General features: G+C 39.3%; 3 protein-coding genes across 3 annotated transcripts; 1 reads left to right on the top strand and 2 right to left on the bottom strand.

The window, feature by feature from the left end:
• Nucleotides 1–1,913: 1,913 nt before the first annotated feature.
• rpl9 (ribosomal protein L9) lies at nt 1,914–6,940 on the bottom strand. The gene is made up of 7 exons (XM_053334688.1): nt 6,872–6,940; nt 6,308–6,423; nt 5,508–5,603; nt 5,122–5,254; nt 4,401–4,481; nt 3,006–3,135; nt 1,914–2,075 (listed from the first exon to the last, which is right to left on the bottom strand). Exons 1-6 carry the CDS (start codon nt 6,915–6,917, stop codon nt 3,029–3,031), a joined length of 579 nt encoding a protein of 192 aa, XP_053190663.1. The 5' UTR covers nt 6,918–6,940; the 3' UTR covers nt 1,914–2,075; nt 3,006–3,028.
• A 1,807-nt stretch (nt 6,941–8,747) lies between these two features.
• Nucleotides 8,748–15,846, top strand: lias (lipoic acid synthetase). The gene is made up of 11 exons (XM_053332266.1): nt 8,748–8,875; nt 9,114–9,289; nt 10,269–10,362; nt 10,718–10,798; nt 11,928–12,084; nt 12,519–12,576; nt 12,686–12,814; nt 13,777–13,922; nt 14,018–14,088; nt 14,192–14,303; nt 14,987–15,846. The coding sequence occupies exons 1-11, from the start codon at nt 8,792–8,794 to the stop codon at nt 15,046–15,048; spliced, it is 1,170 nt and encodes a 389-aa protein (XP_053188241.1). The 5' UTR covers nt 8,748–8,791; the 3' UTR covers nt 15,049–15,846.
• A 137-nt stretch (nt 15,847–15,983) lies between these two features.
• Nucleotides 15,984–21,754, bottom strand: ugdh (UDP-glucose 6-dehydrogenase). The gene is made up of 12 exons (XM_053332253.1): nt 21,509–21,754; nt 19,973–20,134; nt 19,426–19,527; nt 19,098–19,298; nt 18,818–19,015; nt 18,419–18,566; nt 18,220–18,314; nt 18,009–18,139; nt 17,613–17,752; nt 16,948–17,039; nt 16,739–16,849; nt 15,984–16,592 (listed from the first exon to the last, which is right to left on the bottom strand). The coding sequence occupies exons 2-12, from the start codon at nt 20,132–20,134 to the stop codon at nt 16,482–16,484; spliced, it is 1,491 nt and encodes a 496-aa protein (XP_053188228.1). The 5' UTR covers nt 21,509–21,754; the 3' UTR covers nt 15,984–16,481.
• Between the last annotated feature and the right edge of the window lie 1,002 nt (nt 21,755–22,756).

Here is a 22,756-nt window from a genome sequence, read left to right as displayed (position 1 = left end):
AATTTGCTTCTCCAGTGAAAAAATCCAGTCCATCAGGTTAAATATCAACACAAATCAACAAAACAATAAAATGATGCAATCCCTAAGACCTCCTATAACTCAACTGCGATGTCAGAATTTAAAACAGTTGACCAAAAAACCATAGAGGAAACCGTGCAGCATCTAAAACCATCAACATGCTGTCTTGACACAATGCCATCAGATTTCTTTAAAGCTATTGTGAACTCTGTCCAAACTGATTTGCGACAAGTAATAAATAGCTCACTTCAATCAGGTGTGTTTCCTAAACTCCTAAAAGTAGCTGCCATTAAGCCACTCTTAAAAAAGAGAATGCTGGATGCTTCCATGTTAACCAACTACAGACCTATCTCAAATCTTCCTTTTATAGCCAAGACCGTTAAGAAAGTGGTTTTTAATCAACTCAGCAATTTCTTGAACTCCAGTGGCCTTTTTGACAAATTTCAATCAGGCCTCCGACCTAACCACAGTACAGAAACAGCTCTTATTAGAGTGTTAAATGACATAAGGTTGAACACTGGCTCAGGCAAGGTGTCAGTTATGGTCCTGTTGGATCTCAGTGCTGCGTTTGACACTGTGGACCACAGTATACTGTTGAACAGGTTGGAAACTTGGGCAGGACTCAGCGGAACAGTCCTAGACTGGTTCAGGTCCTACTTGGAAGAGAGTTATTTTGTGACCATTGGAAGTTATGAATCTGATCGACATGTAGAGTTCCTCAGGGGTCAGTTCTTGGACCCCTTCTGTTCAGTCTATATATGCTGTGTTTGGGTCAAATTCTGCAGAACTCTAATGTTGACTATCACAGTTATGCAGATGATACACAGATATACCTAGCACTGTCCCCAGATGACTACAGTCCAATACAGTCATTGTGTCACTGTTTAGAGCAAGTAAGCTTGACCCCTACAGTGAGGGAATCCTGTGGCTCTGTTGGGGGTCTATGACGTTGGGGGTATTTTGTTGGCATGGTTTGGGTCCACTTCTCCCTTTAGGGGGAAGGGTCACTGCAAATCAATACAAAGTTGTTCTGGGTGATCACATTTACCCTATGATGAGACGTTTCGATGCTGATGCGAGTGGTCTCTTCCAGGATGCAACGCCCCCATCCATGACATGAGTATGAACACCCATGAGGCATTTTGGGCTAATTTGTGAGACAGCACTCTAGACTGCCATTTAAGCACCAAGTGAGGGAATATCTTTTGGAAGTTTTGTTCACCCCTCCAGTGGAATTCAGGGACTGTAAAAGCAAAAGGTGCATTGAAGCTGTTCTGGTGGCCCAAGACACTTCATTTTTTTAACCTTTATTTATTCAGGGGAAATTCACTGATAGCAGTCCCTCTTTTCCAGGAATGCCCCGATCACATTTCACTTTATTACAGAACAGACGTTTCGGGCAGAGCGCTTCCTCAGTGCCCTTCCTTTCGTAGCGACATTAAGTTAGTTTAATATTGAACATTCAAAGTATAAACCTATTATGCACTTCAACCATTTGAGAGAATGTCAAACTAACTGTATAACATACAGAATAATATCCCTCAGGTGCCTCAACGATTATTTTTTAAATATATGTTTTGGTCAATTAAAAAATATGAATAAAATTGCTTTTCTGCACCTTTGCAGCGATGTTCTAATTGAGTGCTGGTAAGGTTATTTATTGTAATTTTAAAAAAGATTGACGAACATTCTGTAGTGAACCACAGAAATATTGGAGGTCAGTTGTCTTACTGATGCACTGAGTGACAGTAAAGCAGATTTAGTGTCATTTTTCATAATTAATACTACATATAGTTTGCACTTCTATTAAAGTGTATTTCACAAGCTAAACTAAACCCAGTCCAACCTGCTGCTACTGGAGTCAAATGAAAAGTGGCAAAAGTATTCAGAAGCCATTGATTGGAAAAGTTGGTAGTTTTATTGGTCATAAGAGAACATGGTGAATATTTATTCGGTATCTAACTCCACCACAGTAGTCTTCTCGCTGACATAGATGCCGTCCAGGAATTTCCTGATGTCCTTCTTTCTGACCGTGGTGGCCTGTTGGATCAAAGCCGCTGAAAAGAAATGCAAAGCAGCGAGTGAGGAGAGAGAACTGATAATACATGCAACATGACGGTGGTTCAATGACAAAGATCACAACAGTGCCTGCATGACAAAAACAGATTTGGTTTCTATAGTTTGTATAAATGAAAAATTTAAATAAAAAAAACTGAGATCTTAGATGTGTGTTCAGTTTGTCTGCATTTCAAACTGAAGTGAAAACTCCACACGTGTACACCAAGCCATCTTAAGCAAACAGAGGCTGGGCAACAGTTAATGATCGATTATAGACTGTCGAATCAAACTGTGGTGGTGTCATGTTATAGAAAATTGTGTCCCAAATTAATTGTGTTGTGTATTCCTCCCAAACCAGCAGCAGAAAGTGTGTTTACAGAACATTCAAGTCAATAACCCAAGGATTTTTCCTCATACAGTAAATGATCGTTTGGGCCAAGACAGGCCAACAGAAAGAAAATCACCTATTCAGATAACTGATCAATTGTTTCAGTTCAAAATTCATAACATTTGTTGTTTCTAGCTGCTTGAATGTAAGGATTTGATTCTTTTCTCTGCCATATCTGTTAGAAAATTAATCATCTTTGATATTTGGATGGCTGGTCAGAGAACTGAAGCAATTTAAAAACGTCATTCCTGAGCTAGAGGAAAATTCACATTAATTTCTGCAGGTGGTGTAAAGTAGTATTAGCCATATTGTTGAGCTCTAACAACATTACAATAAAACCAATGCTTTGGAGAATCTAATATGTAGAGAGCAACAGTGCATTAATTAAATTGCTGACATCTGAAATGGAAAAAACAAGAATTAAAAGAAAGAGAAACATCTTTACAACACCGCTTGAGCACAGTGTGAGGAACATGCAGAGAAAAAGAAAAACAGGGCTCCCCCGTAGGCCACAGGGGAGGTTTCGACGGCAATTTCTAACCTCTACGAGTGCTGATGTAACTTTTACTGTGGAGGCTCCACTACTGTTCCCTTCTCAGACACGTAAATACCGTCCAAGAACTTTCTGATATCCTTATTTTTGACAGTGGTGGCCTGCTGGATCAGAGCGGCTGGAACACAGAGAAGGTGGGGAGTTCAGCAGCACATCACACACAATCATGACAGGAGGTTATAGGGGCAAGACAGGAAACACATGCGTCATTTCACATGGATTACAATGAGATAGACGTCCACTTCTACAGAAGGGTGTATACATCCCATTACAAACAATACTATCAGAGGACATTGAATGAGGGGTCACACCAACTACAACATAGAGCAATGATGCTGGAGAATTAATTTCAATACAATAGCACTGGCTTGGTGAGATTTAGGGTTTTTTGGTTCATAAATATGCAGAAAGAAAGATCTTTATTTCTTTCAGATGAAAAATAAAAAATCTTGTTCATGAAACTTTAAAGTGATGCTGATACCTATGGAGTACTTCATTTGGTACCCATCGTGTGAACAGAAGCATTAAATTGCATGAAATGCCACTCCACATCTAAATAGATTTTTACACAAATGCATTTTTAAAGCCTTCTAATGGTTATGAAATACAAAAAAATAAAATAAAATTGCAGGTATTGTTTTAAAGGTGACGTTTCAATACTACTTGGTACCCATTTACCTTAAAAAAAAAAGGTAAAATAGATACCCAGCGCTAGTCACAAGACAGATTCAAGTCATCTTTGTTAACAACGACTCTGTCCTGAAAACTTCAGCCTGGTGGTTTGATTAGTACTGGAATTTAACTACAGCATGAACCTTTCACTTTGTCAATTATCCAACATCAGTGAACTTCTGACAGTGATGCAGAAAGCATGACTGACTGGCAATAGGAAACAGAAGTTACAATGAACCAGACAGTTTTGGGGATATTGTGTATCTATAGGAGGGTAGACAGAACAGACCTGTCCAACAGGTCTGAATGACAACACCACTGGGTTCAAACCAACATTGGAGAGACTACTCACAACCAAATGTCCATAGTCTATAGTTAAGGGGGGGGGGGGGTCGTTCCAGCCTTTTGCTAATCACATCAATTCAACTTCAGCGTTGAATTGGACTAATTTGTTGAACAAATTCCTCATCTCTGCTGTTTTGTGCTTTTCCCCCTTCAATTACTTGTCCTCATCATGGTTTCATAGAATAAAGGTATTTCACTCAAAAAGGTAACACTGACCTGAAATAAAATCAGGGACCTTGCAGCATTTTAGTTAAACATATACAATCTACAGAGCAGCAGATCGTTCAAACATTAGGATGGATATTAGCAGGAGTTACTGTTATGAATCTGCAAAACCGCTGGGGAGCAAAAAGCAAACAAATGTACCTGAGTTTGACACCAGCTCAATGTCGTTACCCTCCAGCACCAGCTCGTCTTTCTGGGCTGCTGAAACGGCGCAATTCACACCTGAGAGAACAGGAAAAATGCTTTTACCATTTACAACGGGGCAGAATCACAGTCACACGATATGAATAAAAACTGGTGAGTGGTTTATCTTTTAAACCCAACAACAGTTGCAAACAAACTCACAATGAAATATTAATATCAAGAATATCAAGTACGAGACCATCAGGTAAAAAGTATGCTGATCAAGGTCTAGCACAGTTAGACATGGTGGGAATTTATTTGCAACTTCTGTCCTACACAGAATCTCCGATTGCCTCTTGGACTTTCAGAAATGATATACATCGCCATTTACTGTCATTTTATAGACCAAACCAATCGATTAAGAAAAAAGCAGATGGATTAAATCAATAATGGAAATTCTAAGTTGGAGGCTTACATTAATTCACTGGGTTAGACAAAAATAGAATTTGCCATCTAGTTATTTGACCCACAAACAGTTTTAGTTTGAATTATATGAATTTTTACTTCCTGACTTACATGCTGTGATTGAGATTTTATCCCTATTGCCCATCTATGGAAAAGGCTTCAACATTTCCTTTGTTTTAAACACTTAGGGTACCTTGGACCAAATGACCCACTACCTCACACATGCATTCACTAAACTACAGATTACACTAATTCATTCAATTTCAAGACTCACCTGTCCTCATTCTGACACGGCGGATGTACTTCTCTCCCAGGAAGTTCCTGATCTCCACCATAGTGCCGCTCTCCTGAATGACAACGTTGATAGGGAAATGGGCGTACACGGAACGCATTTTGTACCGGAAACCCTGTAGTCAGGAGCAAAAGAGACACTGAGTACAAGTAGGAAAAGCTGACCAAACCAAATTATTCAGCAATAGCCAGCATGTGGCTCAGCAGCCACACAGTAGAAATCACCACAACTACAAAAAACACCACCACTAATCCTTCCTTAGTGGTGGGGAAGCACTGCTAGCAAAGAGACATTAAACCAGTTTGACATGAGTACACTCAGTCATAATCTCAGCATCCATTAGGAAAGTTGGACTGTACCAAACTCACCAAAGTGACTCCCTTAATCATGTTCTGGACGTGGCTGCAGATGGTGCGGACTGTTGCCAGCTCCTTCCTGTTGCCCCACCATTTCTCCACGCGCAGCTGAGGACAACAGCACAGTGACTCTCCACATTAATTTACAATTAATCAGACAGAAAATTAATTGCCATTCATTCTGATGAACCATTAATCATTCAAATCATAAAAGGCAAAGACAAGACTTGTTTCCAGCCTTTCAGTTTTCTGCTTTTAGGTTTGTGTAATTTGAATTGTTGTCTGGACAACAAGTACTTAATGATACTGTGATGAATTTTCTTTAATGACAACAGCATTTATTAGCCTAAGAATCCAAGCCAGAAAAACTGCCTGTTGCAGCCCAACTTGCCAATTTACATTTACAGAACAAGATGTCTTCTGACAACGTCCACATTTAGCTACAAGTTAGGAAATTTTGAATTTGCTTTACTGTCATAGCACACAATGTGTTCAATGTGCACATACCTTTTTAAAACAGGCATCATTTACTTTATTTGATATTTTATTTGAGTCTAGTCTAGAGTTTCTCCACAGTATAGTTCAATAAATGATGAGGCAGACACTGCACATGACAAGTCTTTACCCTCAAGACCCTATATTTGGTAATTTGGGAGAACTGCTGCTTTGGTCAGTTTGATTATATTTTTCATGAATTATTGTAACAATTTAAACCATAACGCCTCAGTCATATTTAAGCCTACCTCCACATCTTCAATAATCTTCAGCATCACATTGCATTTTACATCGATGCACACAAACCAGCCTCTCACCTTCTTCTGTTTCTTGCCTAGCAGGCTGAGCTCCAGGTTGATGTGGTTGAACTCCCTGACGAGTTTGCCACGGGGCCCCTTGACGATCACCGTCCGCCCCTTCAGCCTCACCTCGACTGCATCACCACAGAGCAGGAGGAGAAAAGGCAATAATATTGTAAATTTGTATAGGCACAAAAATATAGCATGAAATAACACCGCAAACCACAGCATTTATTAGCCTAAAAATCCAAGCCAGGAAAGTTTACACATGCAAGGAATTGGCCTTGGTGTCGTGGTCCATAACAGTCAATGCACAAATGTAATACTAAGTAACATAAAACATGACACTTACAATTAGAGTAATATTTTCATTGGGAAGAGCTACTGCATGTTAAATTTTTAAGTGAAGAGGATGTATGTACAAAATACTGACCAGGACTTAACAAATGGACTTTCACAATACATAACACTTAATGAATACATATGAAACAGCACAAGACTCAATACATATGCATACATTGCAACTCAAAGCAGCACAAAACACAAGCCATTAAAGTTCATAAATATAAAGATGTATCTTACCATTGTCGGGGATGTCGACAGTCTGACTGCTGAGAATGGTCTTCATTCTGAGATGACAAAATGAGTTTTATATGAATGTGAAACTTATAGTTCAGTCTCATGTGATTCAGGAAACTATTGTGGCAGCATGTTTTCAGAGTAAGGGTTGAGATCAAACCTATACATCCTACAAAAGAATAACATTTAGCTTAATATTTCTGCCAGTTTGGGACCATCTCAGTTCAGGTCAAACTATTCAACGTCTGCCAGCAGCCAACATTAGCACCGATGCTAATGGACACCCACAACAGGCAATGAGCTAGAGTCTCCCATTTGTGCTGCTAAACATTTACATTACTGCAACATGCTGGTGGACGTAATTAACACCTTAGCCTAGACGACCACTACGTATATGTTTCAATTAATCTTATTCATCTCGCTGCGTCCTTAAAGCAGCGAGGGAAAGAGCAGCGACGCCAGGCCTCAGACACATTTCTCACTGGAGAAAAATACTAACATATTTCTTAAATTCACACATCGTTGACTCAAAATACAGATTAAGATGTGTAACACATTGATATCCGGATCTAAGGGTTTAAAATAAAAGCAAAAACATGTTTAATTGATACAGATGGACATAGATGAAAACCGAGGAACAAATTTATCAGCTATCCTCACCTCGCCGGTAGCAGAGGAAAGGAGGAAGGAAGGACGTCACGACGCAATTGTAGTGTACGTACGTGTCGTCAGCGGTTTTTTTTTCTCCCAGCCGTATTCTGCGAAGACCCGCCCCTACTCTGCCTCTGATTGGCTCTGACTATGATCATTTTAACCAATCTCATTCCTCATGCCTAAACCAAACCAATCTAACTAACGGAAGCAACGAGTACTAGCCAATAAGAGGCAGAGAAGGGCGGGTCTTCTCAGAATGCGGGTGGGAAAAAAGAAGACGTACTGTCGTCAGACATGAACAATCGGTGAACGGATAATTATCACAGTGTTTTTAATTAGCACGTCGATTAAAACAGTGACAGGAAGATTAAATGTTGTTAATTGAATGTGTTGTCTAATATCAGACGGCAAAAGGAAATCGTCGTGTTTTCTAACGTTTAGCCACATTTTATACTGTTGAGCTCTGCGACGTTCACGTCCAACTTTAAAGTTTGTAATAACGTAAAGCCAAGTGGGGAAAACGTCCACTGCTGTAACCCTTTTTACAAGTGAGTTTAAGATATGCTTATGTTAATTTCTAGGTTGGTAATATGTGCAGATTTAATGTTGTATATTGTGGTAATTAATATATATTACATAATTCTGCTACTGCGCCTTCTGGCCAAAATAAACACAAACAAAAATCAAAGAACTAGCTTTAAACTCTCTGCTTCCAACATTTTATTGTCCAGGTCACACAGTATACCTTCTCAGAGTGGTATTGGTGCACACAACAACCTGTTCAACCCTTTCTGTTCAACTCTGAAACACAGGCTGAAACAACATCAGAGCTGCAGCCATAATTAATGGGCAATGCCTTTACTCATTGTCTGTATTGATGATGTGTTATTTATAGTTCATAATATAAAGTATATTCTAATATTATTTCTTTCTGTCTTTTATTTTTTACTGTGCTTTAGCAAACTCTGACACATTTACATTGCGGTGTAAACTACAATGTTGATTGATGTGTACTGTCCCTGTCATAAATCTCAAATATAAAAAGTAAATAAATAAATATACAATGTATTGGTTTCATATCAACATAGTGTATATTTGCGTTAAGTTTTCGTTATGCTTAATGTTTATATGTTAATCACTTGTTAACAAATTATGTTTTTAAAACATAGCACCGTTCTTCCCATTCTGTCCTCCTCACGTGAACGCAGCATCAGACCCAAACAGTCGCTCGGAGAAGTTCGTCTCATTTCGTCCGCTAGCTAAAAAGTCATGGCGCTGCTCAAGCGGAGTTGTTGTGCAGTTAGCCGATTCTCCACAAACCATTTGTGGCTGAGTCCCAGGAGCAGTCCACATGTGAGTATTTAGACTCTCTGCTTGAATAATCTCTAATTTACTAACAAAGATCGTTTGGGTAGTTATTAACAGCTAAATGTGATGTCTGGTCGTGGCCTTGAAGCAAAACTGGTTGTTTTGTAACTCCTTTCTGTTTACAGAAAGACTCTGTACAACCTTTCAGACACAGACTATCTCGTGATGAACATCATGACAGTGTATGGTGGTGTGAGACTAACACTCAGTCCCTCCTCTGCAGGTTTACAGCAGCAGCCTGACCACTGTGGCCAAATCCTCTCCTAGTCTTACCGACAGAAAGAAGGAGCTGCAGAGGGAGGATGGGCCTGATCTGCAGGACTTTATTTCAGGGGAATTATCAGAGAAAAGCAAGTGGGAAGAGTACAGAGGCAACCTGAAGAGAGAGAAGGGAGAGAGGTATGAATTTTCATTTCTTACAGGTTCATCATGAACACACTCTCTTCTGTCTGTGAGAGAGGAGAGATACTGTATCAATAGGGTTCAAAGACCAGATCAGACCAGACCTTATCTACTAGGCTTAGTGTGAGCTTCATCAGTGTGTGAGGTGTACGCACCTTTGCTGGCATGTGTTAGGGAAATTGTTAGAGGAGCTGCAACATTATTATACAAAACACAATGTTTCATAAAATAGAAAGCGTAACAACATTTCAGAAAACTTACAAAACACAACATTTAACTACCAATACTGACTGAATCTTATATATGCAGAACATGTGGATAAAAGTGCATTATTTGCAATGTGATTATGAAACACTTGTGACAAAGATATGTAATGAGGAGGAATGATGTTTTACAGTTTAACTATATTTATTGTATAAAATGACTGAAAGACTGAACTTCACTGTGAATTTAATATTTCTAAATGACTATATATGATAAAACACATACAACAAAAAATATATGCACGCATTAAACATGAATTAAGAAAAAGGATACACACATACAATGCTGCCTATATAACTTAAAAAATATATTATGCATATTGGACAACATATATGCAGATACTGATATATCTATGATAGGCCAATATTGGTCTGGCTCTACATTTAACATAAACATTTAACACAATTTACATTTCATAAAATCATAAAAACATTTCAGGACACTGACATTTCACATCGCACAGAACACAACAGCATGACATTTACTGAGTGAATCGTCACTTCTGCTGTAGTTTTTTAGTTTTCCTTTGTGAAAAAGGCAAAGTGAATCCCACTCTAATATTAACTTCTGCTGAGTCATAACATTTCGTTTCTGTTGCATCATTTCTTAAGTCCGCTGAACGAGCCGTGCTGTAGCCTGTCAAACTCCACTGTGTGATAAACTGATACGCAGGTGAGTTTCTTACTGAACTTACTGGCTTTTGTTGTAACAGGCTGCGGCTTCCTCCATGGCTGAAGACGGAGATCCCCATTGGGAAGAACTACAACAAGCTGAAGAGCACACTGAGAGACCTGAACCTGCACACAGTAAGTTGTACAGACTGTGACAACTATCTTGTCAAGCAGCTTCAATGCTTTAAGGATACCTTTTAGTAAATGGTTAAGATGCAATCAGTGCTATACTCAGACATCTTGAATCCAATATTAGAAAGACACAAAGGTGCTTGGTTCAAGAGTAAGGACTCAAGTGATATATTGATAAGCTACTAATTTAAACATTGGTTCTACTACATACCTTTCTAATTCATATAATTTTTTTCATAATAAAAATATCAAAATGTAAACACAAATGGCTTTAATTTCTGAATATATTTATATATATATATATGTAAATGTGCACTTAACACAATTAAGATATGTGTCTCTTTGTCTGTTTCGTCAGGTATGTGAGGAGGCCAGATGTCCTAACATTGGGGAGTGCTGGGGAGGAGGAGAGTATGCCACAGCCACAGCCACCATCATGGTGAGTCTCCTGGAACGCACTGACGCTGTGGTGCCGCTGAATTTAGCGCCATAGAAAAGCAGCCGTGTTTTTATGCCTCAGCGACGGTGACAGCTGTGACTAGAGACAACATGTTTTCGGGTTGTCCATCTTTCAAATGTACAAACAATGAACGCAATATCTCAGGAATGCTTTGAGGGAATTTCTTCAAATTTGGCCCAAATGTCCACTCATGGATGAACTTATTAGAATATGGTGGTCAAAAGTCACCGTGACCTCAAGAAATACATTTTTGGACATAAACATAAGTATGTAAATAACTACTACATAGTGCACTGAAATATTCCGCCATGTAACATTAAAAGTAGTGTCCATGGCATGTACACTACTTTCTGCTAACAATCCCACAATGCAATGGTCCGCATTTTAAAGATGTGAAAACTACCATTGCACGACTTTACAGCTGATGGTGATGACATACAATGATCACAGTTAATTAGTGTTCGAATTCTTGATTTGCTGCTCACTATTGAGTGAACTATTTAGTGTTTATTATTTAGGGAGGAGTGAATGAGTGAATAAGGGAGTGATTTCGGACACAGCCACAGTTTCAAACAAATATCTAATAGGATACAATGATGAAGGTGTGACATTTGATATCCAAAAGGTCAAAGGTCAACTTCACTATGACATCATAATATTCTGCAAAACCCCCTCTCTGTCCATTATTGAACACCATAACTCTGACACTAATCTTTGGTGCCTACATTTAAACTGTGGTGATTCTATAGATATTCAGTGCTGCCTTATTGAAGATGTGTGTGAAGCATCCACATTTTACTATTTATGATGTAAACTGAAACTTGACTGGTTGGTGGAGGCATACAACCATGAGGCAGTATATCTAGTTTTACAAAGGAACACTCTCATATCCATCTCAGTAACCCCAGTCTTCTAAGAAAGTAGAAATCTAACATATATTCATGTATTACTTTTTTTTAGATTGTTGTAAAATCTATGCACCTGTGCATTAAATAAAATGACACATGGTAACTGTTTATGATCTGGATATTCTCTATGATTATTTGTACCAGACCTCTGACACATGAAGGTAAAGTTTTCTCCTGCCTGTCTCTCTCTGTGTGTATAGCTGATGGGGGATACATGTACCCGTGGGTGCCGGTTCTGCTCAGTAAAGACAGCGCGTCAGCCCGCACCTCTGGACCCAAATGAGCCCTACAACACAGCCAAGGCCATCGCTGCCTGGGGGCTGGACTACGTGGTTCTCACCTCAGTCGACAGAGATGGTATTTTAAAAAACAAAAAAATTAAAACAAACATGAGCACAGTCTGAGAGTACTACCTTTATCAGTTCCTCCTCACTGCACTCATTCATGTTGACTATGTGTCTGAATGAGCTGACTGATGGAGTACACTAACTGTAAACAAGTCCTCATGATGACTGATGTTGTGAAGCTGCCGTTTCAATGACAGATGACTAAATATTTTCCAACTTTGAGAACACACTTATTAATTTAGTGTATCAGTCATGTGACGTATAAGTCAGCATTAATACAAGTGATTCACAATATTCACAACAATATGCAATCATCTTTTATTAAACAGAAAGTATTTCCTTCTGGTTGATAAAACATGGTTTATATCCATAATATACAACACTGAAACGTGTTAAAATATTAGTGAATATTATCTGAGCAGTAATGATCTGTTCTTTTGGCAGATATTTCTGATGGAGGGGCCGAGCACTTTGCTAAGACTGTTTCCAACCTGAAGGAAAGGTGAAATCTCTCATCTCCACAACCTGACTGTAACTCATCATCATTAAACCATCTGTCTGTCTCTTAACATCTGTGCCAACTGAATAAAGAAGTTGTCTTCTTCAACCAGGAACGCTCAGATCCTGGTTGAATGTCTGACGCCTGATTTTCGTGGTGACCTGGCATCAGTGGAGAAGATCGCCCTGTCAGGGCTGGATGTGTACGCCCACAATGTGGAGACAGTCCGCGAGCTGCAAAGGTACTGATTCAGCACTGGCAAAGACTTGATGACTTGAGTCTTGCAGTTCTCTGCAGTCTGCTAGTGAAAGATTTTAGTGGCGGCTAATTGGCCAGAGCACAAGGTATTAAAATGGTTTTTAAATGCATGAGAAACTTTAGTGAAAAACAGCATCTTGATAAAATATCTAAATTTATGTTTACAGTTTATGTGATATAAGTTATGGTGGTACTATGTTAAGGTGGTCTCCATCAAAATTCAAACGACAGAAATCACACTTTTTCATACATGCACATTTTTCATGTATCATCAAGCCGGCCAGTATGAGTCTAAGCACTGGTTCTGATGTACTGTACATGCTTTGGGCTATTTATTCAGAAAGGATGCACTATTTTTCCTTATTTGTGTTGTTTTTATGGAGGTTTAATGCACTTATTTCAAGTTAGTTTGGACAGAATCATCTTCCAGATTAATGTAATGTATTATTTTACTGCAGCACTGCACAGGTTGATAGTATGTTATGCATGTTTTTACTGTTTATCGGACGAAACAAGCAAATTGAACCACAGCCTTTTAGAAACTTTGATGGACATTTTTAATCTAACTGGATATTTTATAGGCCACTGTCACATTAATCAATAATTAAAATAATTGGTTAATGGCGCCTATTAGGAAACGGTAGTTGTGGTGTTGGTTACAGCTCTGCCACAAGAGGGTGTCAGCCAGACCAAAGGATGGTAATACACACACTGACCAGCAGGTGGTAAATGGAGACCATTTATCTGATGTGAATGTGTCTACAAGATGAACTGCTGAAATTTACACCACAGGAAGACGAAACCACTTTATGATTTCACTTGTGACTGTAAAAGTTTTCTTCATGGTTTGTATTCATTTTTAATCTCGAAATGTATCTTCTGTAACGTCTTTTGAAAACAACAATTCATGGAAGTGCTCAGGATGTCTCTCCCAACTGTTTCCAGGCACGTCCGAGACCCCAGAGCGAACTTTGACCAGTCTCTGAGTGTTTTAAAACATGCTAAAAAGGTCAATCCCACTGTGCTCACCAAGACATCCATCATGCTGGGGCTAGGAGAGACTGACCAACAGATACTCAACACTCTGACTGGTGTGTATGCTCATGAGTTGCACATAAACACACTTTAGGAATTTTGACGTGAAATGAAACAGTTTTGTTAAGACACTTTTGTAATGATGTTGCAGAGCTGCGAGAGGCAGGAGTGGACTGTCTAACACTGGGGCAGTACATGCAACCCACTAAACGCCATCTGAAGGTAAACACATGGCACTCCACACAGTATCTCCCATTTACTACTGCAACCGGAAAATGCACCTTTGGCAGATTGATGCACAAAGTGACTGTGTGTGTGGGTTTAGGTGGATGAATATGTCACTCCAGAGAAGTTTGCACACTGGGAGAAAGTCGGGAATGAAATGGGCTTTGTCTACACTGCCAGTGGGCCACTGGTGCGATCCTCTTACAAAGCAGGTGAGACTCCATGTGGCACAGTTTTAACATGCACAAGTTAGCAAGAGCCCAAACTAGTCAACATAATGGAATACTGTATGTAGTACCCTTATTATTCTTTAGTTATATTCATTCATAAGTTACAATGCAACATCACTCAAAATAAAAAAACAACATATCTTATCTTGAGTAGTTAGCCATGCAGAGGCTTTTGGTTTAACTTATCCATATCTGAAACGTCTGCCGCAACTCAGTTACAGTGAATATCAGTGGAATATTACGCAGCAACATTTCTTCAGTAAAAAGTTCTTCCAGCGATTTGGATTGTCCATAGTAATGGAAACATGTTTCTGGAAGGAGTTGGTGCTGTTTAATTTTTAATTTCATGATATTTTTTAGTGTTTTCAGCACCACGAATGGAGCTCAGTTCACCTTCATCATACTGTGGTGACAGCAGAAATCTCAGAGATAGGCCTCAGTTTTCCTATGAAACACCTTCAGACTCCTTCCTCCTCCTTGGTCTAGAATACACTGCTGTAGTTAGTTGAAAGAGTTGAAAGAGTTAATGTTTTGACACACCTGTGTGTCTTCATCAGAGTAAGATGTACGTTTAGATAGGGTCAGGGTCCCAAAAGTCACATTTGACTGGTTGTTAGGTCATAGAGAATACGTATTTTTCTTATCTTTTGTTTTTATCTCAACAGGCGAGTTCTTCCTCAAGAATCTGCTGCAGAAGAGAAAAGCAGAAGTCGCTATGGCAGAATGACGAGCTTCAAACACAGAGGCCGCCCTTTATCTCCCATTTACTGCTATCTCTCCTGTCTCTACATATAACTGAACATATTTACTGAGACTAAATCAGCTTCACAAACAGCATCATGATGCACTGTAAACCATACCAGAGCAAACACACAACATTATGAGTAGAACAAATGAAGACAGAAAGTGAGAGAAGGGCTGAATAAGGGTACAAAATGGACAATAAGACGACTCATGTAAGCACAGGGGACACTTTGTTCCTTCTTAATGCACTCGGCCTCCTCTGCTCACCATTGACAACTACATTTTAGGGTGATGAGATAAAAGAGGAGTGCAGCTGATAAGATGCTTGCAGATGTGTAGATGACCTGGGTGTACACTCAGTAAAACCATGCCAGGTGAAAATACCACCTGGTGTAAGCAGTAGCTGTAATTTGCTCCAGTCTCTGCACCTCAGGGGGCTCTAAATGAAATCCAGCATGAACACCCTCTCCTTAGGTGCCCTGACCTTTCACAGAGTTGTATTTATGAACGCTTTGATGTCCGCTGTCTCAGGAGGAGCGACGATTTATTGAAGACTTATTTTTTGGTCTGATGGTTCCTGAATTTATTTAATGATAGAAAAATAAATATGTCTGCTGTAACTTAAGGTGGTGTTCCCTTGAAAGTTTTTATTCCAGATTACCTTTGTACCCGATAAAAGGCCAATTTGAGTTTGAGTGTTCAACACTTTCACTCAAATCCTCGACAGGTATAAATTATGTTTGCATCCGGACAAGAAAGGTGTCTTTTTTTGCACTTGTTTAGAGAAATCAGCTCTATAAAAATGTATGTTTTTATTGAAAGAATTAAAAGTCATCAGTTCACATTTGCAGGTTTTCATCATTCAGTGTTCTTCCTGTTTGTGGCACAGTGTTCAGTAGGAAAAACATCAGGCACAAACTCTAGACATCAAATTTTATTGCATTGGCCCTTTCAGTAAACGCTCATGGATACAGAGGACATACTGATTAACATACAGTGAGATGATTTATAAAAATATTTTTTAAAAACAGTATAACATTTTGCAATTTAGCAACAATACTTGATTATATAGTAAATACTGTAAGAAAGACTGACTGGTGCGTGTATGAATGCATCTGAAATGTTTGGTATAGAAATGCTATTTTGCATGAACTGTATAAAATAAACTGCGTGTGTCTGGAATGGTTTAATCTCTCAACTTCTTCCAAAAAGTCAAAAACATTCATGATCACACAGTCTGGGACTGAAGGCTCGACTTCTTCCTCTCCCGCTGCAGGGGAGCAATTAGCCACGCTGTTTGGCTTTTTTTGAGTGTAAGGCGTGTACCGACATCAGAGGAGTTGGACCTGGATGAAACTATTGACCAGCAATAAAAAGGTTGAGAGAGGAATGTGTTGTGTGTGTTTGAGGTGAGTTTTAGATTTTGGCTTTCTTGGTGGGAGGTTCGCTGGCACTGATGCGAGGACATACAGCTGTCGGGGCATAGGGGATCCTTGTTGCTGTAACTTTCTTACCGATGGTCTCGATCTGTGGACGGAAAAAGAAAATTTAAAAAACAGCTGTTACCATGTTGAATGAATACAGCTGCAGCGTTGCACAGATGTCAGAAACTGTTGACAGTTTGGATTTATGATTTCTGTCTGAAGTGTGTGGTTTGTTTTCTGTCTTCTCACCTGGAAGCCGATGTTCTGGAGGTGAGAGTGGAGGTGATCCAGCACTCTGCGACCATCAAATATGAAGGCCGGCTTCAGCATCTTCTTGTAAATCTTCTCATAGTCCAGTTCCTATGGAAGAATTATAGTAGTAGTATGATGACTTCAGTTTTTTATTTTTAAAAAGATAGAAGACATATTAATAGATGTCAGAAAACATGATTTGTGACCTTAAACATGTCCCACTCAGTGCAGATGACCAAAGCATGTGCGCTCTGGCAAGCCTCATAGGGGTCTGAGGTCACAGTCACCAGCTCCGATACTAAATAAGAAAGAAAAGTCTGTCAGGACCAGTGAAGAGGAACCAGTGTCTTTTGGTGCTCATCTCACCTGTGTTTTAATCTGGTGATCACTACAATTTAGCATCCAAAAGAAATCAGTGTACAGTTATCAGTAAAACACAAACTACTGAAAAAAAAAAAAAACTAAATGTAAATCAACAGTATCAATGCACACAAAACTGCACAAAATATTTTAAGGTTTCTGTGTCTTCAGTATCACACATGCTCAACAATAATCAAATCTTAGTTAGGTTAGCACATCAATACCACTCATGTCTGTGCATAAAGTACTGAGGCCAAGAGTCACTTAGATAATCAAAGACTGACAGCAGCAGGAACATCTTGTCTGTTATTGTATTTCCTAAAATGTTGAACTATTCCTTTAAGAACAAGTCAGAAAGAAGGTCAAATTAATACATTAATTTGGTTGAACTTAATCTGTTATCATGCATTTTGTGATACTACAAATATTCTTCAACTTTCCAGTGCTGCATTTGAGCCTTAGAAAACACACAAGCATAAGCACGCGCACAGACACACACACACACACGCACCTCTTTCTGGGTTGTCCTCTGAGATGTGGGGCTGGGAGAGGTCATGAATAATTTGTTCCTTGAGAACTTTGGGGTCATAGATGAACAGCTTGGCCCCTTCATCCATCAGATACTTTGAGATGTAGATACTGGACGACTCTCTGTGGTTGCGACACACATATACACACAAATACACACATACACAGTGATCAGGGCCATAATTCACCACAGTGTGCTGGCATGTTGTCAGGTGGAGTAAAGTGAGATTCTGAGTGACTGTGCATGTTTTGTGTGTACAAAGTGTATACTCCCATTCATAAAATCAATGCCAGGTTTATTATTAACATAACAAATCTGTTTGGTAAGGGTGTGAGAGGGGAACGATATGTCAAGGATGACAAGATGAAAGAGACCAACCTTGTGTCGCCTGTGTCCTTTTTGAAGGAGAAGCCCAGCAGCGCGATCTTTTTGCCCGTGACCGTGTTGAAGAGGCAGTCAATGATCCTGCAGGCAAACCGCCGCCTCTGGTACTCATTCATATCGATCACCTGAGAAAACAAAGGTTGTGAATGAGGTGAACAAAGAGAGGCAACACCTCCGGAAAGTCAAAAATGGTGATGGATCTCACCTGCTGCCAGTAAGAGGCCACTTCAGGCAGGTTGAGGGCCTCACACAGATAGACCAGATTTAGCACGTCCTTCTGGAAACAGCTGCCACCAAAACCTGTCCAGAGGCAAAGAGACGAAGAGCAATGCTTATACTGTGTTTAATGAAACAAACTTTACATGCAGGTATACTTTAAACATGTTGGTACAGTGTCTTCTTACCGACGCTGGCTTTAAGGAACTTGCTGCCAATTCTCTGGTCCATGCCGATCGCCTTAGCTACCTCCTCCACATCGGCTCCGGTGGCCTCACACAGAGCGCTGATACTGTTAATGCTGCTGATTCGCTGTGCCAGGAATGCATTGGCTGCCTACACACACACACACAATGTTTTGTTGTCTTTTAAGATTGTACTTACGACAACTGCAAAACATCTGAAGTTCAAACATTTACCAGAGTTATTGATTTACATTATGATTACATAAAACTCTATCCTGATATGCTATCATTTTATTCATTCAACAAGCAAGTATAAAATATTTGCTCTGTCCAGCTTATCATATGTGAGGATTTGATGCTTATCTTTGCCATAAATACGTCACTTATCAGCTCTAGACTCACCAGTTTAGACAGCTCAGATGACCACGTGTTGGTGGTGATGATTCGTGCCTTAGGGACCCAGTGTTCATACACGGCACACAGTGCTCGGATTGCCCTTTGACCTTCGGCTGTCTCGTCTCCACCAATCAGGACGCGGTCTGGCTCTTTCAGATCCCGCACTGCTGTTCCTTCTGCAAGGAACTCTGGGTTGGACAGCACCTAAAGCAGCGGTACAATGTTACAACCTTGTAGAACAGCAGACATCAGAGTTTCATGCTCACACACTTGAGATTGTACGCACTTGTAGGTTGAGGCTAGGTTTTGTGTTGGCATCGAATATCCGTCTGATGCTCTCAGCAGCTCGTACTGGCACCGTACTCTTCTCTGTGACAATCTTGTAGCCATCGGACACCTCAACGATCCGCCGAGCACACGCCTCGATGAACTTGAGATCAGCCGCACGACCCTTCCCCATGCCGTAGGTTTTGGTTGGAGTGTTAACCTGCGAAGGAGTGGAAACCATATTAACCTATTTTGTGTAGCTACTTCCACTGCAGAAAATGTGTGTGTGTGTGTGTGTGTGTGTGTGTGTGTGTGTGTGTGTGTGTATGGATAACTGAGAGACTCACAGAGATAAAAACGAGGTCTGCTTCCCTGATGGCTGAGTCAATGTCTGTAGAGAAAAACAAATTTCTCCCTCTGCATGATTCAACCACCTCTTTCAGGCCCGGCTGTGGTGGGAGGAAGTTGGAAATAGAAACAGGGAGGGTGTCAATGAATGGGTAATGCAAAAACTCTTACAAATGTAACACTGGTTGACAATGAATGGTCACCACCTGGTCCTAGTTATGATGATGTAATACCTTGTGGCTGCAGTTGACGTAGAGAAGTTGCGACACCGAGGTCTGCAACTAATTTTCTCCATGATGGAGTCATATTGTGTAAAAACACTGACTGGAATGATTGCCTAGCTACATCTACTTTTTCAGCACGGTTATTAAGTTTCACTAATGAAACGGCTGATAATGCTCTCTGGACATGTTTCCCAAAGGTCAGGATAAACAGATATCAATAAAACATTAACCACACCCAATTAAAGGTTTTACCAGAAATCACACAGAAATACCAAACCCTTTAGCTCACTTTCTTTGGACGTTATTAACACTGATATGATACCTCATATATGGGCAGAGTGTCTGAGTTCCAGGCTTTGATGCGGGACTCGTTGACATCCACAACGGTCACGGTGATCTCTGGACACATGTGAGCGATCACGCTACATGTTGGGCCCCCCACGTATCCAGCACCAATGCAACAGATCCTCTTTATCTGAAACATCTGGGGATACAAACACAGGATTGACTACAGTGAATACAGTAACTGTGTAGATGAACATATAACTACAAGTAGCATATCCTATACTTTCCGTCCATCTGGCCTTACATCACATTTATGCAAGAAGCGCCTCAGTCGACTGACAGAAAATTAACCAGCAACTATTTTGCTAATTGATTCATTGTTTGACTTTGTTTGTGTCCATGTGGTTTAGTCAAATTTAAAAGGAGTTAAACTGTGAAAATAAACGTATGAAGAATTTGCCCACATTCCTTTTTAAAAATGTCTGCTTTTAATCAATTTTGTGAGAATATATTAGAGGATTATGGCATAAATGTCTAAGTGGTGTAACCATAAAAACTTTGTACCAAATAATTAAACTTGCTTAAAAATGCTAAATTCTCAATAAAACACCATATCAACTAGTTTGGCATGATCTTACACTGTAATTTTTATATTAAGTAAAGGTGATGGAATACAATTGTTCTAAATATTACATTTAATCTGGGTAATCACGTAAACAGAAACCATTTACATAAAAAAAGTCATTATTTGCATAAGTACACTTAAATACACTGTAGGTGGATAAAATATTTAATATTTATCATTATTTTCTGGTTACATTATTTGACATTTTAAGGAGCAGTCAGTCTTACTTTTGGTAAAGAAAAATGGTGCAAAAGTAATTTCAAATGACAAAATCAACAGTAAAATCAAAATGTACATTTTAACTAACCCGATCCTGCTTTTAAAACTATTTTTTAACATTTTTGTAATGCTGATCTTGCCGACTCTTATTTGTCACTGATCCTTTCCCACATTTTTACTCATTTGAACATAACTTTAAACAGGAGATTAATAAATGAGAGAAATTAGATAACTGTGTAGTTAGCTTTTTCTCTATTTGGTCGATTAACTTGATATCTTTTGAAGTGTGGGTCAGACAAAAAGTATCACCTTAAGGTTTGGGAAAGTGTCGTTAATGAATCGATCAATCGACTAAACAATCCGCAGCTAAATCTTTAATGGAAATACTGGTTAATTGCAGCCTAACAGAACTTTAAACCCTGGGCTGCAGACCTGCAGTAAGTCACCAGTCGCACCGTTACAGCCTGGAAGAAAATAAAGAGCCTTTCATTGCAGCTTAGCCACGTCTACCAGAGATGAAAACGACAATTTTTTACACCCACATTACATCTGAGCTAGTTGCTGTACACCAGAGTTAAGAATCATTGATGTAGTCTAACGCTACAGACTAATTAGCACACATATTAGCTAGTTTGCTTTTTATCTTAAGGTTGAATGAGAGAGCTGGACACACGAAACAAATGAATGGGTGTCTATGTATGTTGAGCCTGCTAGCTAACGTTACATTACCTTTGCCAACTCGACAGTAAAAGTGAACTTGAAGAAAGCGCAGATTCAGAGTTGATGTTAAATGTTAATGTTAGCTCCTCTTTAGCGTGTGTCGTCGAGTCCGGAGCAACGGTTCCTTTAAAAACACGACACAATCTACTATGAAAGAGAAAAGAAAAGGAGGAACACTGCAGTGCTCGACGGATAAACTCAAACCACCTGGGTTGCTTTCACAACTTCTCCAGCACTACCTTTAAACTACATGGAGGCACTTCAGCCACAGAGGCACCACAGAAAAAAAAGGAAAAGGCTGACGTCAGCAAACTTCCTTTGTGGGATTTTCACGATAAAAGCACCGGGGTGGAAAAATGATAGAAACACGCCAGTCTTCAACTCCTCTCTAAAATAGTTTAATCTAAAGGTTAATTTAGTGGGATCATCCCTATGTTCCCACAACAACCCTTTGTCCCCCCATTTCTAAGCAATTTTGCTCCCATCAAAATTAGGCCCTATGTTCCCCCATTTCTAAGAAATGTTAATAGATCAATGTATCATAGATGTTTTCATTAGTATTAAGTTTAACTTTAACTTTTTACTTCTATCTATCTATCTAAATCCACATTGATTTTCAAAGTTTAGGTTGAGGTTTAAAGTTCTTGATTTCTTAATTTGTGGCATTAGAAACAGCTGAAAATGAGAAAACAACATCGTCCCAATGTCCACTTGTTGTGGAACTTCAGGTTATACTATATTTAACCCTCACGACTTGAAAGGCTGTTACGCATTAGAGCACCAATTGTTACGCTATTTCGTTATTGTGAGAAGGGTTCAGATAATATATAATATATTTTTTACATATATTATTTTTGAAAATGTTGTTTTTCTGTTCAAATACTTTTGTTGGAGGGGCCTTTTCACTGTTTGAATTAAGCCTCTACGTTCCAATTTGAGGTAATCTTTACACTACAGTGAAGAAATCTTTTGGTTTTTTGGGTGGTTTAATTTTTCTAGCAAAAGTTCAGGTACGTTCCTTTCCTGTTTAAACATGACAATTCCCCCTGTGCACAAAGGCAGGTCCATAAAGTCACATTTTTAAAGTAGAGTAGAGTGGAGTGTTAATCAGCTCCATGGGTAAGTCTTTTATGGGATAATAGAGTGGGAGCAGACCTAACAGCAGGCCATAAATAAATGCCCTTATAGCACTCATTTATGAAGACAAGGATGTTGCACTGTGTTTATATTGTAAAACCCAAAGGCTTCTTATCTCTG

Source organism: Scomber japonicus, chromosome 2 (assembly GCF_027409825.1).
Source record: "Scomber japonicus isolate fScoJap1 chromosome 2, fScoJap1.pri, whole genome shotgun sequence".
Taxonomy (NCBI): domain Eukaryota; kingdom Metazoa; phylum Chordata; class Actinopteri; order Scombriformes; family Scombridae; genus Scomber; species Scomber japonicus.
The sequence above is the reverse complement of the archived record's forward strand: the minus strand, read 5'-3'. Positions and strand labels throughout refer to the sequence as shown.

Excerpts from the sequence above, each read along its gene's own strand:
- rpl9 (XM_053334688.1), bottom strand. The coding sequence starts at position 6,917 with ATGAAGACCATTCTCAGCAGTCAGACTGTCGACATCCCCGACAATG. Across the intron at positions 6,424-6,871 it reads TGTCGACATCCCCGACAATG|TCGAGGTGAGGCTGAAGGGG; the intron begins GTAAGATACATC and ends GTGGTGATGCAG. Across the intron at positions 3,136-4,400 it reads TGAGCTGGTGTCAAACTCAG|CCGCTCTGATCCAGCAGGCC; the intron begins GTACATTTGTTT and ends TCTGTGTTCCAG.
- lias (XM_053332266.1), top strand. The coding sequence starts at position 8,792 with ATGGCGCTGCTCAAGCGGAGTTGTTGTGCAGTTAGCCGATTCTCCACA. Across the intron at positions 10,363-10,717 it reads GAGACCTGAACCTGCACACA|GTATGTGAGGAGGCCAGATG; the intron begins GTAAGTTGTACA and ends CTGTTTCGTCAG. Across the intron at positions 12,085-12,518 it reads CACCTCAGTCGACAGAGATG|ATATTTCTGATGGAGGGGCC; the intron begins GTATTTTAAAAA and ends TTCTTTTGGCAG.
- ugdh (XM_053332253.1), bottom strand. The coding sequence starts at position 20,134 with ATGTTTCAGATAAAGAGGATCTGTTGCATTGGTGCTGGATACGTGGGG. Across the intron at positions 18,567-18,817 it reads CATCTGAGCTGTCTAAACTG|GCAGCCAATGCATTCCTGGC; the intron begins GTGAGTCTAGAG and ends GTGTGTGTGTAG. Across the intron at positions 18,140-18,219 it reads TGGCCTCTTACTGGCAGCAG|GTGATCGATATGAATGAGTA; the intron begins GTGAGATCCATC and ends TTGTTTTCTCAG.